General features: G+C 40.5%; 1 protein-coding gene across 1 annotated transcript in view; it reads left to right on the top strand.

Annotated features, from left to right (window-relative positions):
• Oseg2 (intraflagellar transport protein Oseg2) overlaps nt 1-23,106 on the top strand; it is a 133,457-nt gene that overhangs the window by 27,249 nt on the left and 83,102 nt on the right. The window contains exons 4-10 of the mRNA XM_080274706.1: nt 4,472-4,657; nt 7,146-7,233; nt 7,401-7,615; nt 8,717-8,884; nt 15,628-15,779; nt 17,266-17,470; nt 21,721-21,836. Coding sequence (XP_080130832.1) covers nt 4,472-4,657; nt 7,146-7,233; nt 7,401-7,615; nt 8,717-8,884; nt 15,628-15,779; nt 17,266-17,470; nt 21,721-21,836 — 1,130 coding nt within the window. The remainder of the gene's footprint in view (nt 1-4,471; nt 4,658-7,145; nt 7,234-7,400; nt 7,616-8,716; nt 8,885-15,627; nt 15,780-17,265; nt 17,471-21,720; nt 21,837-23,106) is intronic.

Below are 23,106 nucleotides of genomic sequence, written 5' to 3'. Positions count from 1 at the left end.
TCATGTCAATTGAAATTTTCTTAAGGGGTGATGTGGGCCTTAAGAATTATCCCCATTGGTGTTACGTTATGCTTACCCAGAAAATGCAGCTGGACATATCTGTGGAGTTTCATACATCTTCACTGGAGCAATTTTGGTTTAGAAATGGCTCTCATTTGGACAGGTGCAGAGGTATACTGCATTGCAGCAAGGATTAATGTATTTTCTAGACAAGATATATTTATTTATCTATTTATTTTTTTGTACTTGGCACCTCTGACATCACATCACCACATCCGAGTGATGAATTTTTTAAAGTATAAGTTGTTGAGTAGTGTATCTGTGTTATTTCCATTATTTGTGGATGGTTTAAGAAAAAATCTCAATTTTCTCTTGCCATAATGACAATAGATAAATGACAGTACTGTATCTGATCCTATATAGAACTCAGTTATAGTTCATCTCTGTACTGTAATTAACCTTTAACCCTCCCAGCCAGGTGTCACTCAGTAGTCTTCCTTAATGCTTAGAAAAAGAATTTGTATCCTTCCCCCCCCAGATGTCTGGATGGGAATTAGCAGGTAAGCTTTTGGAGGTGATGTTTTGGGTCCACTGTCAAAACATCAAAGATATTACCTACATTTAACTTGCTGTATCTCTTTCCAGACTTAGTTGCATCATGAAACAGAATGATAGTACTGTACTTTCTGTTGGTACTGGATATTATAAGGTACATGATTAAGAGCAAGCAGGTGGTGTTAGTGGTGCATGAAGATTACAACTCATTCATCTCCTCACCAAGTCATCCAGAAAGTTACCATCATTCATCTTGCTATAGCTCCTTCTGTAAGCAACCTAGCAGCCTCAACCTGATGGCATCAGGAAGTTGAAGGATAGGTCTTTCTTTTGAACTAAAAATATTAGGATTCTGTGAATGGGGTACAGAATACAAAGCAGTAACTCAGACTGAGTAAGTGTGGGTAGTGGTGACAACTAGACCATTCTGCTCTGTGGTTAAAAAAACAAAAAGTTAACTCTTATTTAATTTGCCCTACCTCCTCACACAACTGACATAGAAACCCAAACTCAGTGACATCTTGAAGCTGAGTGTCATTGCTTCTTTTGGTATCAAATACTGTATCTCTAGATTGCATAAATAGTTTCTGAGGTACAGATTTTTAAAGTAGGTGTAAATTGTCACTTATGCCCAGCTACTGCAGCCACTAAACCACAAAGAGAGCTGGTTAGGAAATGATGAACTTCACCGGACCTTAATTAGCATGACAGTATAAATGTATATTGGAAGGGTTTGCTGGTATGGAAGAAGAGGAACTTTGGTGTGAGATGTGGGTCATGAGATATTATTGTATAGAAAAGTAAAAGAATAAAGTTGGTAAGTGGGTCACATGTAACCACTCTCCTCGAGCAACAGCATTGGGGTTCTGGGTGGATGTGAATGTGTAACTCATATGTTGCTGTTGCACATTGTTTATTGGAGCCAGAATGGTGTGCCTCTGCCATCATCCGTTACTCTCAAATTTATGACTTGGTGCAGGACCAGTGTCCCTTGCAAGAGGATGGGGACAGTACTTCAACTTGTGCTTGAGCTAGCACTTGATTGTTATCACTGCTGGGTGACTTGAAGTTTTACACTTACATTTAGAGACCAGTGACCATTTTAGCATATGCGAGTCCCATTGCCTAATGGTTACTTCCCTTATGTAACAAACTTGCAATCTTGAACTATTTTTGTACTTACTCACCCAGTCCTGGAGGTCTTCAGGCAGGACCTACAGAGGAGAATTAGGTTGGCCATACTGACAATAATTAAAAACATAATCCATCCATCCATCATCCAATCCTATGCCGCCCCATGAGGAACATAGGAGCCCGGGGCAAGGCAAGTTGGTCCTAACATTTAAGATGAAAACGACTGGTCCTAACATTTCAGATGAAAGTGACCAGCCTCACTCATCCCTGAGTGGCATTACGTGAGCAATAAACCCCAGCCCTCGCTTGGATATAACCCCACACAGGCTTAATCTGACTGGAGCGCCTTAATTACCCACTAAACCACAAGGCGCCATAATTTGGTTACTGTATATGGTTACCACCCGGCTTAGTAAATGGTTTCATGGTGTACAGGAAACCATTTGGCTTGTCACTCAGTGTAGAGTCACCCATAGGCAGAAGGAAGAGGAAAGAATGAAGGAAAGAATGACAAGAGGGAGTGTAAAGTCACCCATAGGCAGAAGGAAGAGGAAAGAATGAAGGAAAGAAAGACAGAAGAGGAAGGAAGAAAGATAGGAAAGGATACCCCCCAAAAGCAGCACTACATCGAATGAGTGAATGGTAAACACCCCCACCTACCACCATATAATAATAATAATTCATTCATTGTCATCCAATCCTACGTTGCCCCATGAGGAGCGTAGGAGCCCAGGGCTAGGCAAGTTTGTCGTGACATTTAAGATGAGAGTGACCAGCCTCACTCATCCCTGAGTGGCATTACGTGAGCAATAAACCTCAACCATCCCTTGGATATAAACCTTCACCAGCTCAATCCGATTGGAATGCTGTAATTACCCACTAAACCACCAGGCACCAAATTTGGTTATACTGTTACCACCCAGCATAGTAACTGGTTTTCTGGTGTACAAGAAATCATTTGTCTTGTCACAGTGTAGAGTCACCCACAGAGAGAAGGAAGTGGAAAGAATGAAGGAAAGAAAGACAGAAGAGGGAGTGTAAAGTCACCCGTAGGCAGGAGGACAAGAAAAGAATGAAGGAAAGAAAGACAGAAGAGGATGGAAGGAAAGAAGGATGGATGAGAGGAAAGGGCAGACACCCGAGAGCAGCACTACATTGAGTATATAATAATAATAATAATAATGATAATAATAATAGTACAGTACCTGTAATGAGGATTAATTAAAAAATATTAATGCTAATTATAATTATAATAACTAGAAAGCACCCAAGATTACGTATTACTGCCAGCACCAATAAATTTAATGATTTACTACTGTAATTCTTCTCTCCTACCAGATGAATACTTGTTTGGTCTCATAGTGTTTATTAATCCGTTAACTGCGCATGGCGGTTTTTTGGAGGTGTCCGTGGTGCGCAGACATAAGGGTAAAAATGAAATTTCCCAAAGGCCAAATTTTGTCTTAGGAATTGAGAGAACACATGCCAAAGTATATAGTAACGAAATATTAGCTCAATCTTTACCTTGGTAAAGCCATGGATGAACATCAATGTGTCTGATTCCCCATTGGAATGTATGGTTTTCATTTTCTTTTCGGTTTTGGTTTTGGTTTCGGTTTTGAAGGCTCAAACATGCTTGCATGGCTCGGCCTTGGTCACCATGGCACTATATTCGATATTCACCTGTGCAGCCAGGGCTGTATTGAGCAGTTGCACTCGGAACAGCCCAGGCTGTATACAGCAGTTAACGGGTTAATATTGCAGTCTTAGTTTGCTATGTTACACAGTTTTAAAGATTGCATACATCTTCCAGTGACAGTAAAATGATTTCTCATATCAGGCTGATCCTTTGTGGATTAGGAGTGAAAAGACTGTACTGGCACCATGTTGACTGGGCCATGCATGATCCACGCTGAGGTGTGATACAACACTGTATACCCTACATGAACATGATTGTGATTTTAATATAAATGTAGCCTTAGCAAGTATGCTACAGCTATGTTAACTCTGCTTAAATGTAGCTGCTATGAGTTCCTTATGTGATCATGAACTGTATAATGTGCTGTACACAGTATTTGGCATTTCTCTGCTAGTTTGACCCCTTCAACATGAAGAATTCTTTTTACCCAATGCTTTTGTTCGGCTCAGGGGAACCCCCTGGAGGTGAAGTGATTAATAATGACTGTACCCAACCTTTACACTTTAGAAAAGCTATCTTAAAGTGAATGCAGTTGTCAGGAGATAATTAATCACAAATATGGTTGACAAGCTAATTATGTTACCATGATCACAAAGTACAGTTTCATGTGACAAGAACAGTGGTGCTTTCAAAGATGCACCATAGAAGAATGTGGAGATACAAATGCACCATTGATGACTTTGGAGGAAGGTCATTGTGCCTTGTGAGGCATTATAATTGGAGACGAGAATTAATGCATTACTCCTGTTAGCTGTGAGAGTTTATGATGGTTTCTCCCATCACTACTTTTAGTGACTGTGGGGTGTTGTAAGTGGCACTAAAATACATCTTAGGGTGCCTCCAAAAGGAGGAATTGCAGATTGAAAAATATATGTGGACAGTTTTAGCATGGATTCAATATTTTGATATCTTGAATGATGAGTAAAATATTTTATGGCCCATGTGTTATCTTTTTTTCTACTCTTGGATCCTACCCATTCCAATTTTTAGTGGGAAATAGAGATAGGAGGATGCTTATGATTATGATGCTGAGTACGATGATGATAATGGTATTTGTGAATCAATGAACTTTCCTTAATGCAGGGGAGAGAAGAAAGTCATCTGCAACAAGTTTGTGCAGTCATCGCAGGTGACTTGCCTCACCTGGCCATATGAGGGACCCATTGTCTTTGGTCTCCTTGAGGGGAAGGTGCGAGCAGCCAACATCAAGAACAACAAATCTCAGACCCTCTACCAAACTGATTCATATGTGGTTTCAGTCACACCCAAGTATGTGGGCAGATTTTGCTAAATGTTAAAGCTTTTATAATTGTTGTATTTGCCCTTTGGGGCAAATATGCAAATGACTGTGTTTGAATGGATGAGTAAATGGGGAGTGTGTCGTCCTGTCTCGGCTACCTCCCTTTCCATGGGGGAAGCAGCCTTGGTACAGTATATAGATAGATAGATTTATTTTTCTATTTTTTTTTTAACAAAACAGAGGGACTGTGGCCATGTGCAGTTTGTTATAAGAGTGTGTGAAGTGACTCTATCTTGTGCAGTATTTGTGGTAAGTGGATGCATAAGAGATGTAGCGATATTAGAGGTAGATTGTAAAATAATGTTGAGTTTGTTTGTGCGGTGTGTCTGGGAGAGCATGTAGGGATTGTCAGGTGTCAAAGGATTGATCTTGCTGGGGAGTCCTGAGTGTGTGGAGTTTTGTTATTTGGGGGACATGTTGTGTGCTGGAGGATGGGCTGGAGCTAGCCCTGTGACTAGGGTAAGGATTGGGTGGAGGAAGTACAAGGAGCTGTTGCCTCTCTTAACACTGAGAGGTCTCTTTTCTGTGCTAAGGGATCTTTGCATGCCTGTGTTATGAGTGTATTTCTGTATGATAGTGAGACTAGGGCAGTAAAGGAAAAGGATATTCATAGGCCCAGGTAGACGGAAATGACAGTGATTAGACAGATATGTAGTGCATCCTTGAATTTGAAGCCCGAGGAGACTAGGATTGCAATTGAAGAGTTGAGAGGAAGGATGGAACTTGAATGCATTGGTTTTGTTGTGGGGGGGGGGTAGATTTGAGGTGGTTAGGGCATATTACAGAAGATGGAGGATGGCAGTTGGGTGTGGAGGGTGAGAATTGTGAACTTTGGGGATAGGGTTGTGAGAGGCAGATTGAAAAAGACCTGGGATGAGGTCATAGAGCGTGACCTCAGGGATAAGAGACTGAATAGGGAGGCTGCCAGAGATTGAGCAGCTTGGAGAGCTGCCATTAAGTGACCAAGACTAATGCATGCAGGCATATTGGAGCCTTTATAAACGATATGACAATAATCTGCTCTAACTTGGTGTTCTAACTTCATTACTGTACCTTCATCCCCGTCCCCCCCCCCTTTTTTTTTTTTTCACTAGGACATTACTTTGCATCTATCACCATTACCATACTTTAAAAAGATTATCTTGAAAGTATAAAATCATAGTGAAGTCGAAAATTTCATCCAGATTATAATTTCTTACCGTACATGATCAGCCTTAGTTACTGTACCTGTGCAGACAGGGTAATTGATGAGCTCAGGTGGTGCCTGTGTTCAGTGTACGTAATTGTTGAAAGGTATTGCTCTTATTTTATTTATTTATTTACCTGTTTATTTTATTTGCTTATTTTGCATTTATGGCCTGCTGTGGATTAAATAATCAAGACCAGAGGGATGGTCTAATAAATGAGTGTTAGGATGCAAAATTGGATATATACAGTTCATCCATCCATCCATCATCCAGTCCTACATTGCCCTATGAGGAGTGTAGGAGCCCAGGGCTAGGCAAGTTGGTCCTGACATTTAAGATGAGAGTGACCAGCCTCACTCATCCATGAGTGGCATAACATAAGCAGTAAACCCCAACCATCCCTTGGATATAAACCTTCACCAGCTCAATCCAATTGGAGCACTGTAATTATCCACTAAACCACCAGGTGCCATAATTTGGTTATATGGTTACCACGGAGCATAGTACAGTACCCTCGCATCCAAGAAGGGTTTGTCTAAGATGTTTCGCATCCAAGACGGAGATCATAAATAATAATCCAATATATTACTGGTGGTAGGTGGAGGTACTCACCATCCACTCACTCGATGTAGTGCTGCTCTTGGGTGTCTGTCCTTTCCTCTGCTCCCTCCTTTCCTTCCTTCCTCCTCTGTCTTTTTTTACTTCATTTTTTCCTTGTCCTTCTGCCTATGGGTGACTCTACACTGAGTGACAAGCCAAATGGTTTCCTGTACACCATCATGCACACCATCACCCAAACCACACCATAACACAGACCATTACCCCATACTGTCATCCCATACCATAACCGAGACCATTACCCCACACCTTCATCTCACACCGTCACTCAGAACACATCATCACCCCACACCACCATTGACCACACACCAGTGAGCCTGTGAGCATCTATATAGCCTGTGCTGTGGCAGATACATCAGTGTATTGACAAAAAATGCCATAATTGGCCATGTTTGGCCCATCTCATGCATGTTAGTGGCTATAACTGTATTTTAGTAAGTTTTAGGACCTAACCAAGTGCACACAGTTAAAGGGGATCAGCATTGTGGCAGACCACGATAACATGCACGCTGGTTATATAGTACTCAGAGTACTTGAAGGCTTTTGTCTTTGCCATTCTACTGGCTGATTTCCAACATCTCCATTGCAACTTTTTACTACAGCAGTTAAAGCTAGGTAGTTCATTAGTAATAATGAATTTCTTGACTTGCAGCTTGCGAGGAACAGCATTTCTAGCAGGCCATGCTGATGGGTCAATTGTTCGTTTCTACGTGGCAGATGACCCGTATGCTGAACCACAGGTAAAGTTAGGTCATGATTGTTCAACAGTTGATGGTATGTGTATTGGTGTACAGTATTTGTATGTGTACCGTATAAGTTTTTGTCTCATCTGACGATATAAACATCTTGTCTGACTTCTTCAGCCTTAAGATATTATTAGAATAACTAGTATTTATTTTTCCTCCAGGGCAAGATAATCTCTCATCCAGTCCCTCCTTATGCCATGGCTTGGACCAACACAAACATCATAGTCGCTGGGAGTGACAAACGTGTGGTGGTCTATAACAAGGGGGGCAAGATAAACCAGCAGTTTGACTACAGCCGTGATCCCAGTGAGAGAGAGTTCTCTGCTATGGTCACAAGTCCTAGTGGCCAGGCACTTGTGGTTGGAAGCTATGATAGGTGAGCTATGGCAAACTCTTCTTCAAGAAGTATTATGTTATATGAAACAGAATAACTGATGGATTATGTAGATGGTAGTAAGTTAGAATGATTACCGTAGACTGGTCTGTGGTGATGAGAAATGAACACCTCTAAATCTGCCAGAAAAAGTTCTAACTTGGGAACTCTGGTGAGTGAGGAGTTAGTAGGGTGTTGAGACACTACATAAAAAAAAAAAACATGTTTTTATAGCATGGTACACATTTCTTAATCTATAAAACCCTTCCAGATATCTGTTAATACACCCTCTGACCCTTCATGTTCGTTAAGATAAAACAGACATGGAGACAAAGATTGAGGCTGGTGATTTAGGGTGACAGAAGTATGGGAATCTCAAGTGTACTGAGGTGATGTACACTAAGACAGTCCAAGTCTCAATAAACATTATTAATTTTTTATCTCCCAGCAGTTTCCAGCATTTGTTGTGGCTGTTAGGTGCATCACAGGTTTTTAGTGCTTCAGAAAAATAGCCCATTACTTTTACCCCTGTAGCCAGCTGTAACATACTTTTTTCATGATGTGTGGGGTATATTTTAGATCAGCCACTTTTTTATTTCTTCAATATGTGCCAAATTATGCAATGCTGGTATAAAAATAAACTCAAGTCATGCTCACCATCCACTCACTCAGTGTAGTGCTGCATTTGGGTGACTGCCCTTTCCTCTCTTCCTTCCTTCCTTCTTTCCTTCCTCTTCTGTCTTTCTTCTTTCTTTCGTTTTCCTTTGTCTACGGATGACTCTACACTGAGTGACAAGCCAAACGGTTTCCTGTACACCAGGAAACCATTTACTACGTTGGGTGGTAACCATATAACCAAATTATGGCACCTGATGGTTTAGTGGGTAATTAAGGCACCCCAATTGGATTGAGCTGGTGCAAGTTTATCCAAGGGGTGGTTGGGGTTTATTGCTCACGTAACGCCACTCGGGGATGAGTGGGGCTTGTCACTCTCATCTTAAATGTCAGGACCAACTTGCCTTGCCCCAGGCTTCTATGCTTCTCATGGGGTAACACAGGATTAGATGACGAGTGAATGAATGAAACAATATCACTCTCTAACAGACTTCGTATCTATGACTACAACACATCACGAGGTATGTGGGATGAAAAAGGGGCACGTGAGTTTGAAGGATTTTACACTATCACTGCTTTGGCGTGGAAGAGAGATGGCTCCCGTCTGGTGTGTGGGACACTGTGTGGAGCTGTGGAGCTCTTTGACTCTGTGCTAAGGTTAGTGATTTTCAGTGGCATCATATTCACTAAGATAGACCAGGCCAGTTTGAAATGCAGTCCTTAAGTTGGGTAGGATGAATACACAAGATAGAGCTTGAATTCTCTAGTGTTTTAGGCTGTACAGAACCAACTGTCAGAGAGTTCAGTTTAGCCTAGAGGGGGGGGGGGAATTAAGCCCTCTCCTGTGTATCCCTCCTACACAACTTATCCACTTTTCACAATGAGTCTGTCATATAGACTATATAGTCTATAGGCTCCCTGTTCATACAGTATATTTTCTATATGTATGGAAGGCTTAAGTATATTACTTACATATAATACATACAATATTGTGTGTGTGTGTGTGTATATATATATACATATATATATATATATATATATATATACCATAATTCGGGTCATCTGTGCACAATTTTTACCCCATTTTGGTCAGTCTTATAGAGATCGGCTGGAATTTTGAAAAAATGAAAATCGTTCCTAAAGGACTCATTTAGGGTTACCTTTTGGAACCAGACACTTACTTAAGAATTAAAAACAACTTGCTTAGAAATAAAGGAATGTAAGCAACGTTGGGTCTGGTTAGTACTTGGATGGGTGACCGCCTGGGAACACCAGATGCTGTTGGCATCCCTACGTGTCAAGTGGGGTTGGTGGAGGATTAGTGCCCCTCCCTGTAAAACAATTAACTCTAAGCCCTTGACCACCCCGTTTGGGATACATGGCGTCTGGCAATGAATGAATGAATGAGTGCCCATTTACCCCACACAATGGGGCAACCGGACACCCAGACTTTATTATTACTTTATGAAGGTGCTCATTACCCTTGACTGCTGCTAAATATCACAAACTTTGGCAGGTATTACTATTTTAAGATTTAACCCCTTCATGCATGATGACTCAGAGTGAGTCAAAACGGTGTTAGTCTGAAGAGGAACCGATTACGCATTTGTCAGTGTTGGTGTGAAGGGATGCTGATTCGGCAATTCTGGAAAAAAATATTCAAAAATTATTTTAGCATGAAATATGTCAATATTTGGTGCGTCATAGGGGAGGGTGTCTATTTCCAGGCCAACACTCTCAAATAGTTGGGATTCTCTCTGTTTTCAGTTCGGGAGGGGGATAGGGGTCATGCGCGGTTTTTGGTGATTTACTCAAAAACTATTGGTCGTATCAAAATTCTGGCAACACCGCACCGCGTGAAAGCTCATGAAATTCTGCATCTAGGCATATGCTTAGCTCTTGCATTATGCAAGCAAAACTTTGTGCTAGAGTGTAGGGCAGTTTTTTTCAGTATTGAATGACAGTTTTCTCACCTCATTTCAGTACTTTCATAGTACTTTTACTCATCAGTTTTGTGTGTTTTTATTAGCTTATTATATAGTATAAGCATCAGGGAAACTGATGGTAAACAATTTATACCATTATAACCAATTTCTGGGGCAAATAAAATACATGGGAATGTTTTCCTTTGTGTGTGAGTCTAGCCTGCCATTTTGGCATTTTCTCTGATCATGTCACACACACTTACAGAAAACTTATGGTGTGTAAGGGAGTTAAGTACCTAAAATAGACAATTCTAACACTTGGTACCTAAAATGTACTGTACCACAAAAGATTCCGGTCATCACGGGACACATTGATAAGTGAAAGGAAAGCATTCAAAAGCCGAGTGCTAATCACCCGCCAGAATAGGCTGTTAGCCAAGTCCAAGATTTAGGCCATGTCTTGATACCCTGAAGGTTTCATGTTGATAGCTCAAGCCTTTCATGAAATATAATGGTGATACAGGTGGTCGATAACAACTAGTTGACCTTTGGCAACCATTTTGTTTACCATGACCTTGACCCTGAGTGCCTATTTTCGAACTCGACGAAGATTTTGGTCGTATATTGATACTGTGAAGGTTTCATGTTAATAGCTCAAGCTGTTCATGAGATATAATGGGAACAGATATATATATACACACACACACACACTTTAATTGTAAAGAGGTGAACTGGGAGGAATGGTACTCGGGAGGCGGCGAGGATTCGTGGGGTACTATGTTATTAAATATAATAATGAATAATGTGATGACGCAGTGGGTCAAAGAAGAGACACGGTTTCGAGGTGAGGACACACCAGCAAGGTTAGATTTACTGTTCACCAAAGAACCCGATGTAATAGAATCATTGGAATATCTCTGTCCTTTGGGAAAAAGTGATCACGTGGTCATTGAGTTCCAGATGTTAATAGGAAACATCGAGCCAAGAGACGAGCTTCATAGACAGGGAAGATACAACTTTGGCAAAGCAAATTTTACAGGATTGAGAAACTTTTTTGAAAATGCGGATTGGAGAAAATTCAGAGAAACAAGAGAGATACAGAGGAAGTGGGATATCTTTCTAGACCTCTATAATTTGGGAGTGGAAAAATTTGTACCAAGAGTAAGAGGGAAAGAAAACAGAAAAAAGGAGTGGTTTAACAGAAGGTGTATGATAGCCAAAAAAGAGAGAGATAAGGCGTGGAACAATTGGAGAAAGAGAGGTAACGACAGAACAAAGGAAGAATATAAAAGAACAAGAAACGAATACACAAGAATACGTAGGAAAGAAGAAAGGAATTTTGAAAAAGGTATAATTGACAAATGCAAGGATGAACCCAAACTGTTTTATAGATTTGTTAATGGCAAACTGAAACAAAAGGAAGGAATCACCAAGCTGAAAGTAGATGGAGAGGTCTTTAAGGATGCGGCAATGCAAGCAGAAATAATGAACAAACGTTTCCAGTCAGTCTTCACTAAAGAAAAGGAGCTTGTGGAAGGGGAGGGAGTGATTAGAAATGTTCCGGTGATGAAAGATATAAAAGTGGAGGTGCAGGAAGTGTATAAATTACTGGAAACTCAAGATGTAAGGAAAGCCCCAGGACCTGATGGAATTTCTAATTGGGTACTGAAGGAATGCAGAGAACAACTGGCGGATAAAATTCACAGCTTAATTGTATGCTCACTGGAAGAGGGGAAAGTGCCAAAAGAATGGAAGAGGGCAAATGTGGTACCAATTTACAAGGGAGGAAACAGGGAAGAACCCCTGAATTATAGACCAGTGTCTCTAACCAGCATGGTCGCAACATTGTGTGAGAGAATCCTGAAAGACAGATGGATAAAATATCTGGAAGAGATGAATATTTTGGCTGAATGTCAGTTTGGATTCAGAAGTGGAAGGTCATGTGTTTCAAACTTGTTGAGCTTTTACTCAAGAGCGATTGATGTGGTACAGGAGAGAGATGGTTGGGTGGATTGTGTGTACTTAGACTTAGAGAAGGCCTTTGACAAGGTACCTCATAAGAGACTAATGTGGAAACTAGAATATATAGGAGGACTAAAGGGGAAACTTCTGGAATGGATGAGAGACTTTTTGAGAGACAGACAAATGAGGACAGTAATAAAGGAAAAGATGTCTGGATGGAGGGAAGTAACAAGTGGAGTCCCCCAAGGCTCAGTGTTGGCGCCAGTAATGTTCCTGATTTACGTAAATGATATGGTAGATGGAGTGAACAGTTATGCGAGTCTGTTTGCCGATGATGTAAAGATCTTGAGGAAGATAGAGGTTGAGGAGGATTGTAAAATACTGCAGGAGGATTTGGATAGGATACCTAATTGGAGCTGGACGTGGGAAATGAAATTTAATGTAAAGAAATGTAAAATATTGGAAATGGGTAAAAGTACCAGGAGACCATCACTGAATTATTTTTTGGGTAATGAATTAATCACAAAAAGGAGAGAAGAGAAAGATTTGGGAGTGCTGGTCCAAGATAGTTTGTCACCAGAAAAGCACATTAACAAGATAGTTGGAGAGACTTACAAGCTCTTGACTAACATAAGAGTAGTATTTCATTATATGGATGAGGAAATGATGAAAAAATTGATAGTGGCCATGATCCGCCCCAGGTTAGAATATGCAGCGGTAGTGTGGTCCCCACACAAAAAGAAAGATATAAACAAGATTGAGAGAATACAAAGAACAGCAACCAAGATGGTCCCCAGTCTGACAGACCTGTCATACAGAGAGAGGCTGGAAAAACTGGATTTGCCTTCGTTAGAGGAAAGGAGAAAGAGGGGAGACATGATTGCGGTGTTCAGGACCATGGTGGGAGTAGATAAAATTGACAAAGAAGATCTGTTTGTATGGGATAAGAGAGCAACAAGAGGACATGGAATGAAATTGAAAAAGTCAAGCTGCTTGAAGGATATCAAGAAATATAGCTTTCCTTACAGAAGTATAGACTTATGGAATAGCCTGGACAAAGAGATCGTCCAGTCTAAAAACTTAAACGAGTTTAAATTTAAATTCGACTTATTGAGAAACAGCGACGGAAACCCACGAGCATAGTACATTCCGTGTATATCACAATTAGGTATATTCTTAAATATTTGGAATGACTTAGACAAAGAGGTGGTGCATGAGAAAAACATTCATGTGTGTAAAGGTAGACTTGATAAATGTGGATATGGAGACAGGACAACACGAGCATTGCTCAATTCCTGTATACTACAAATAGGTAAATACAAATAGGTAAATACACACACAGAGAGGCAGGCAAAATCATTATTGCTCCATCTTTTAAAGGCGGGCAATTAAAATCCAACTTCTTTGACTGTATAGAGGGGATCATTACAGTTTACTACTAAAAACATAATCTTATTCAGGCATTACATGTTAAACATGACTGTACATAATGAAGACCTCAAATTGGTATAATCCTGTGTACCGGGAGTACACTTGTTTCTTCTGTAGACTGATGCTATGGAAACTCTTAATACAACAAAGTAAACAAACGTAGATACATTTCTAATTGAAGTGTATGGCTTCTAGAATAGGTTTGGTTGGTTTTTGAAGGTTTGGGCAACATTATGGTAAGCAGAAAAAACAAGTGTACTCCCATCACTCAGGATCATGTAGTTCCTCACCGTCACTACAGTTATGTGGGTAAACGAGCAGTCAGGTTCAGAGTCTGGTGCATCCCTGAGACTTAGCAGTGTAACAGTAGATGACAAGGAGTCTTTGAGACATATTTAGAAACTAAATAATGATAATCAGTTAATGTGCCCTGTTGCCCCTCCCCAAAGTGCCCAGTTACCCCCCTTGAGTTACCCCTGCCATTACCCGGTAATACTTAACAGTAGAAACCTGTTACTAGTTCCCACATGACCTTTGATAACATCCAGTAATTGAGCCTAAGTAGAGATCTCTAGCTAACCTCTAACTTAGGTAACTTACCCTTAGAGTTTCCAATGTTGGGGATTCAGCAAGTTCTTGAAAACATTACTCGTGTGCATACAGGGGTCAGTGGACTATTTTTTCCTATTTCTAATTGTTGATTTTGAGATGTGTTATTGCTGGCCTGTACAATTAGCATCAGAAAAGATCAGAAAATTAAAGATTTATAGGTTTTATATAGGAAATTTTGCAAATAACTTAAGTATGTGCTCGGTTCCTCGCTAAGTGCCCAGTTGCCCCGTCTTACAGTGTGTGTATATACATACAGTATATATATATATATATATATATATATATATATACAGTAGAAGTCCTATTTTTCGGCATCTATGAGACCAGGCAAGTGCCGAAATATCAAAATTGCCGAATAATCAAAAACCCTACCCACTCAGTACCTTATATGTTTCGGTGAACATTATCATCACTACTCATATCATTACAAATGTGTTTGGAGAGAGTACTGTATACTGTTTGATACTGTACAATACTGTAATGAATACAGTACTATACATGAATATGAAAAATAAAGAAATCAGTGAACATACTGTATATAAATGTAATGATACAGTAGGCCTACAAGTTCACATGCACTTACCTAAACTTATAGTAGGTTCCTTATTTACATATGTACAATAGAAGGGGTTGATTGGAGTCTGCTACTGCTGGAAGAAGTCCCCAGCAGTAGAGGGGACAAAAAAAATCGGAAAATCTGCCGAACGATCAGAGATTTTCATAAATGGGACTACTTCTCAAAACTGCCGAAATGTCAGATTTGCCGGGGAATTGGATGCCGAAGAATTGGACTTTTACTGTATATCTATATCTATCTATCTATCTATATATATATATCTATATATATCTATATATCTATATATATATCTATCTATCTATATATATATATATATATATATATATATATACTGTATATACACACAGTAAACCCACTATAATTTGGATTAATTGGGGGAAACCTTATGTCGAATTATCCAAAAATCCATCTTATTGGAGCTCATGCTTGCCCCTGTCCCCAAATCACACCCACACTCACTAAAACATGGCTTTTTCACAAAAACATTGAGCAGTACAGTATAATATTATTTTATACTCAAAGAGTGCACAATACAATAAATAAAACAGTGTCAAGCCTTGATAATGAAGTATTGCAACACAGTATTTGAGTACAGTACACTTAACTGTGCCAAAGGTACTGTACAGTTTTTAGAAATTATATTTATTACTACACTTATCACTTCAAAAACTGTTCACTTCCACTTATCACTGGAACCCTTTTCGGACTTGTCTCACTTAATTCGAATTTCTATCCAAATTAAAATTATTTGTCTGGTGGTCAAAAAAGATTCGAATTGACCGATTTCCGAATTATTCAGGTTCAAATTAGAGAGGGTTTACTGTATATAATATCTGTCTTTATTATTTGCTTGGACAGCAACTTAACTCTTATCATTTTCTTACTTTTTTTAGGCGGTCAGTATGGAAGAACAAGTGGGAGATGACGTATGTTGGACCATCTCAGGTCCTGGTCAAGCCCTTAGCTGGTTCAGGGCCCTTTGGCAGCCGAGGAGTGATTCTTAGGTCACAGTATGGCTTTGAAATCCATGATGTCCGCATAATGGGTAAGTATAATGTCTCCCTGCATTCCTGTGGCCGTAAACCTTATTTTCTCCTGTTGTCAGTAAGTGATGGATGCTTATCATCATCCCTTAAGTGGTGTGTAACCAACAGCTGGGTAGCTAGCCTCATGCAACACTCCCAGGTTGGGACCCAAAACCACATCTGCATATTCAAAATCCTGGGTGAGACTGTTGCACGTACATATCTCTTCTACACAACTAAAATACAGAGGGTGTCGCATTATCTGCATGCCTGACTCATGCGGTTCACATTATCCACACTGACCACAAAATACTCATTGTTCCTCTTGTATGGGAAATGTGAATCCAGTATCATGAGGTAGGTTGGCACAAAAGCCACCAGTAACTAATAATCAAATGCCATTTTGGTTGTTGGTTTTATGTTGGTTTTGCCAGCACAAAGTTATGCAGTTGACAAACATGCTAGTGAACTTGGTAGTCAGTGGAATAAGTTTTTACGACAGGTATGTGCAGATGGTTATACTTGTGAGATGGAGCCAGTACAAGTGGTCCCCAACATACAGTGGGGTTACATTCCAATAAACCCATCATAAGTGGAATATATTGTAAGTTGAAAATGCATTCAATACACCTAACCAGCCGAGCATCATAGCTGACCAAACCTATCATAAAAGTGCATCGAACACTTACATTAGCCTACAGTTGAGTAAAATGATTGACACAAAGCCTATTTTATAATAAAGATTTGACTGTCTCATGTAATTTACTGAATACAGTACTGAGATTGTCTGTTGTGAAGGTCGAAGTTCATGTGCTGTGGCCATTATGGGCTTGCTGCCTTCATGCTGGGCAGGTATCTTGAGTTTCATCGGAAGAGTAATTGCCTTCTTCTCACCAGTAGCAGGAGAGACAGATGGGCATTTTGTAGGCATGATGGATGCACAAAACACAGCATAGATACAAGGGGGTATCCAAAAAATGCTGGGAAAACAGAACACTGTAGAGTATTGGTTGTTTACACTAGCGAGCGGGGCAGACTGGGAGGTGCAGCTCTCTGCCACAGCCCAGTATCATGAGAGAATATTGTACTGTTCATAATTCGAAGTACGGTTTCTGCTGCCCAGTATCATGAGAGAATATTGTACTGTTCATAATTCGAAGTACGGTTTCTGCTGAATGTGTATCGCTATTGCACCATCATAAAGTAGAAAAATCTTAAGTCGACCGATTGTACCACGAGGACCACCTGTATTTTGAAGGCTTGAATGATGTGTGAATGATTTGTATGAACCATTACATTGGATATGCTGTTTGATGGTTCTCTTAATTTTGTTTTCTGTGTTTGTGTATGCTTCTTATCATCTTTTAGGTTGGAACTAGGGTTAGGATGATGATCATCATCATCATGTTGAAGATGATGATGATGATCATATTGATAATGATGATGACATCTGGTGAACATTTTTTTCTCCATTTTCATACTATATAGTGTTTATTTTTATTTCAGGCAAGGACCGATACCTCGTAGCACGCACCAATGAAACACTCTTGCTAGGTGACCTCCACAGGAATTTACTGAGTGAGGTGCACTGGGCCGTGGAACCTGGCACTGAAAAATTTTATTTTGATAATGAAAATGTGTGCCTTATTTTCAATGCTGGGGAACTCTCACTTGTAGAGTATGGAAATAATGATATACTTGGTTCTGTGAGGTAAGATATCTGGATTGATTTTTTTCCCCAGTTAACCCCTTTGAGGAAAGTGAGCACACTAGTTACCATAAAGTAGGTTCATTTTCATTTTGTAAAGGCACCAGCATGCTTGCATGCATCAGCATTGGTCACTTAATGGCAGCTCTTCATGCTGCATAATTCCTGGCAGCTTCCCTATTCAGTCCCTTATCCCCAAGACCACACTCAGTGTCCTTGTCCTAGGTCTTTTTCAGTCTACCCCTTGCAGTCCTACACCTAACGTTAACGCTGCTCGCTTTCTGCACCCAGTTATCATCCCTCATCCTCTCCAGATGCTCAAACCATCACAATCTACCCCTCCTCATCAGAACACCAATACACTCCAGTTCCATCCTACCTCTCAACCCTTCCATCACGAACCTAGCCTCCACAGGCCTCGCACTGAGGGACTCACTGCATGTCCACTTAATCATTGTCATTTCTGTACATATGAGCTTGTGAATATCCTCTTCCTTACTTCCTAGGTCTCACCACCAAACAACTTTACACTTCTAACACATGCCAAACACAAAGATCACTTAGCACGGAGGGAGAGCCCTCTCAGTGTCAGGAGAGGCAACAGCTCCCTGAATTTCTTCCAATCACTCCTCATTTCAGCCCCACCTCCAGAACATAACATGTCTCCCAAATAACAAAACTCTTCCACACACTGAAAAGACAGCCCCAGCAAGATCAATCCTTTCATCATCGTCATCTGGACCTCCTTTCCCACCCTAGGGCAGGATGAGGAGTAGCAGCCTCCAGACAGCCCAAATTTGCCCTAATCCAATGGGCCACGCTTCCATTCACTCACCATTCAATCTCCTGGAATCCTGGCTCCATCTGATATGCCAAAAGACATTCACCACATTCTGTAGCTTCACATAAAGGTATTCAATAGAGTCAGTCTGGACGCTGCCACGTTAAAAAGGGAAGCCAAATCCCTGATCATGCGCTTCTCCTTACAATATTCATCCAGCCAGCTTGATCTGTCAGTTCCCTAGCCTCGCCGACTTCCAAACCTCTTTTCCTCACACACTCATCCACCATATCCCTCCACCTTCTCCTTTGCCTACGGCCTCCTCCCTCCTTCAAATTTCCTCAGATATACCTTTTTCACCACTCTTGTTATCCCTTCTCACTACATGACCATACCATCTCAGTACACTTTCTTCATTTCTGGTGTCCACAGACATCCTCACTTCACATCTTTCACGAATCACATTATTTCATATCCTGTCCACTCTCTGTACTCCACATACATTCCTCAGCAGTCCCATCTCCACTGCTGTCACTCTTGACTTCATTTTCATGCCACACCATAGTCTCACATCCACATGTTAAAGTTGGCACTAACACTCCTTCATGTAAGCCTCTTGCAGCTTCAACACTCAAGCCTTTGTTTCTTATCATGGCCTTCATAGCACCAGCAACTTTCCATCCTTGTGTCACTCTACATTCCACTTCTTATGAACATTTTCCCGTCTTTGAACACTCTCACTAATTCCAGTCTATCTCCATTCACTGTAACATCACACAGGGAGTCACCTCTCTCAATAGCCATCACTTTACTCTTTTCTACATTTACTGTCAAGGCATGATGCTCACAGACATCAGCAAAACTCTGCACTGGTCTACCAAGTTCTTGTCTGGTATTTGCAAGTAGTACTGCATCATCAGCATACAACAAATTTAAGATATTCCATCCATCACCATTCATTACCAATGCCATCCTCCTCTCCATTGTATATACTCTTGTTTTTACTTCTCTCATCACCCGATCCATATACGTATATTGAACAACTGTGGGGACATCACACAACCTTGTCGCACAGCAATCGTGAACCATTCACTTAGATGCCCATTTGCCCTTATACATGCTTCACTGTCATCATAAAAACTCTTGACAGCACGTAGCAGCTTACCATCTACACCATACATGCTTAAAACCTTCCACAGTCCTTCTCTGTCTACTTTGTCGTATGCTTTTTCAAGATCCATGAATGCCATGAACACTTTATAGTCCTTCTCACAAGCCTTCTCCACTATCTATCTCAATGCAAATATTTGATCCACAAATCCTCTGCCACGCCTAAAGCCACTCTGGCAGAGGATGTGTGGATCAAATATTTGCAATGAGTCAGATAGTGGAGAAGACTTGTGAGAAGGACTATAATTTGTTCATGGCATTCATGGATCTGGAAAAAGCATACGACAAAGTAGACAAAGAAGGATTGTGGAAGGTTTTGCGCATGTACGGTGTTGATGGGAAGCTGCCAGGTGCCGTCAAGGGTTTTTATGATGGCTGTGAAGCATGTGTAAGGGTAAATGGGCAATCTCTGCATGCTTTCCCCAACACACTGCACACATGAAATCAGCATTATCTCGCAGTCTATCTCTAATACCACTACATCTCTTATGCACTTACCTATCACAAACACATGACAATATTGAATTACAGTACGTCCCATGTCTTTGTGTCAAATGACACATGGCCGTTCTCCCACTTCTTTTACAGTACTGCCATCAGCCTTAAATACCATCACTTTTGCTTTGTCTGCATTTACTTCTAAGCCCTTGTTCCCCATAGCATCTCTCCAGTTCCTAAATCTTTCCTCTGCCACCCTTCGCTCTCTGCAATCAAAACCAAATCATCAGCATACATCACCCATGGGAGTCCATTCCTTAAGTCACATGAGAGGGCTTCAGGTACCATGATAAACAACAAGGGGCCCAAGACTGACCCCTGATGTACACTGACATTCATGGAAAACTTATCACTCAAATCTCCATTCACCCTTACCGGAGTGTGAGCACCCACATACGTAGCCATAGCCACCCTAACCAGCCACTCCCCAATCTCAAGCTTTCTCATTGTCCACTTCACCACCTCTCTAGGGACTATGTCAAAGGCCTTCTCCAAATGAAGGATTACCATGCAGAAGTAATTAGAGAGATCCACCAGTCCAGTGGCATCTTTAAAGTGCAAGCAACTATCATGGACAACAAAATTTAGCCCTTTGAGAATCCGATTACATGTTTTCATATTATTAAAAGTTAAACCTCAGAGATTCTGATGATGCGTTTATGTGGCATTTTAAGATACTTTTGTAAAATATTCACCATAAATCGCTTTTATGCTTCATAACAAAGACGTCATGGAATGGTTGCTGTATATGTGGCATGTACTGCACAGCTGGTCTGACTCAAGGCTTTGTCTCTTTATTACCTTGTTCTTGGTGAAAATTTGTTTACAGCAAATTATAAAATTTTTGGTTTTTGCCTCAATTGAACTCGCCACTTTGACCTTTTATTTTCTTTGTTTTCCCCTTTTTGAACATACTACGATAAAGTACAACTATTCAGCTTCGAAATACAGGGACACCACAACCAGCATCCTATCATAAAAAATGTATTTACACTGACCGATCAAAGAAAAAGATCACGAAGTGAATATGTGGTTGAGACTCATATAAAATTGTGCGTCTTTTCCTTTTGCTTTACCGTGCAATAAAATGCAGAAATAACCATGATCTGCATATCATTGTACTGGTAATTTATTGCAGTTTTGCATGGTTTAAACTAGATTTATATATCTTTATTATTATTATTTTTTTTTTTTTGCCAAATATTTTTCTACAACAAGATATAAAATTTTTGGTTTTTGCCTAACTTCAACTTGTCATTTTGACTTTTTATTTTCTTTGTTCTCCATTTTTGAACATACTGTGATAAAGTACAGCTATTCAGCTTTATAATGACACCAACACCAACATTCTATCTTGAAAAGCATATTTACACAGAGCGATCAAAGAATAATATCTCGGCGTGAAGATGTGGGTCAATGTGAGAATGGCTGACTCTAGCACAGACATAATCTGCCAGGCCCAGAAACCTGATGGGATTAACAAACACACTGGAGTTGCAACGCCTATCTCTTCAACCTTTGTCTATGAAGAGGTGAATTGCTCACCTCTACTACACTTCTATTTAATGAGAGTATTAAAGGAGTTATCCCTTTGTTTGAGATGCCTCCAAGACCCAACAAGTATTCGTAAGACATGTTACTAATCATTGTCATGCAGTGGTTTGGGTTTGTTCAGAATGATGACTTGACAGCTCATCCACTGAGCATGTAGTATGGCATATATGTTTTTGTTGTTCCATACGATGTTGCTCAATCTTTTTGTAAACATAACTATCTTTACCATTTATTTTCCTCCCCCCTCCAGAACAGAATTCATGAACCCTCACCTGATCAGTGTGAGACTCAATGAGCGCCGCCAAAGAGGTATTGACGACAACAAGAAGATGGCGTACTTGCTGGACCTCAAAACTATCTGCATAGGTTAGTTACACTGTATTTGTAAATTATAGATATTTCCAGAAATTAAGTAGCTGTAGATAACTTGTTTTTATTAAATCACCGAATATCATCATCATCACCATCAGGGTGAGGTGTAGCAATGTCCAGGCAGCCCAAGTTTGCCCAGTCCAATGGACCATGCTTTCATTCACTCATTATATTATTCATGCCCCCCAAATCCTGGTTCTATCTGATACGCCAAAAATCTTTCACCACATTCCGTAGCTTCAAATAAACATATCCGATAGGGTCAGTCCAAACGCTGTCACGTTAAAATGGGGTGCCAAATATCTGATCATGTACTTCTCACAACATTCATCCAGCCAGCTCGATCTCTTGTCAGTCCCCTAGCCTAACCGACTTCCAAACCTCTCTTTTTCACACACTCATCCATCATATCCCTCCACCTTCTCCTTGGCCTACCTTGCCTCCTCCCACCCTCAGATTAGCTCAGATATACCTTTTTTGCCACTCTGTTGTTTTCCATTCTCTCCACGTGACCATACCATCTCAGTACACTGTCTTCGATTCTGGTGTCCACAGACTTCCTCACTCTCCATCTTTCATGAATCACATTATTTTGTATCCTATCCACTCACTGTACTCCACATACATTCCTCAGCAGCCCCATCTCCACTGGTCTCACTCTTGACTTTTCATTTCCATGCTGCATCATAGTCTTACATCCATGTGTTAAAGGTGGCACTAACACTCCTTCATGTAAGTCTCGTGCAGCAGCAACACTCAAGCCTCTGTTTCTTATCAAGGCTTTCATAACACCAGCGACCTTCCATCCCTGTGTCACTCTACTTTCCACTTCATTTTCACATTGTACTCATTTCTGTGACTGTTCCCAGGTATTTGAACTCTCTCACCATTTCCAGTCTCTCTCCATTCATTGGAACATCACACTGGGAGTCACCTTCTCTCTTAGTAACCATCACTTTACTCTTTTCGACATTTACTCTCATGGCACGACGCTTACAGACATCAGCAAAGTCTGCACTAATCTACCAAGCTCTTGTCTGGTATTTGCAAGTAGCACTGCATCTACAGCATACAACAAATTTGAGATATTCCATTCATCTCCATTCATTACCAGCGCCATCCCTCTCTCCATTACTCGTGGTTTTACTTCTCTCATCATCCCATCCATATATACAGTATTTTGAACAACTGTGGGGACATAACACAAACTTGTTGCATGCCCACATTGATTGTGAACCATTCACTTAGATGCCTGTGTATGCTT

Source organism: Coenobita brevimanus, chromosome 59, assembly GCF_032717465.1.
Source record: "Coenobita brevimanus isolate Jiangsu-jjx chromosome 59, ASM3271746v2, whole genome shotgun sequence".
Lineage (NCBI taxonomy): Eukaryota > Metazoa > Arthropoda > Malacostraca > Decapoda > Coenobitidae > Coenobita > Coenobita brevimanus.
Note: the sequence above shows the minus strand (reverse complement) of the source record. Positions and strands in the feature narration are given on the sequence as shown.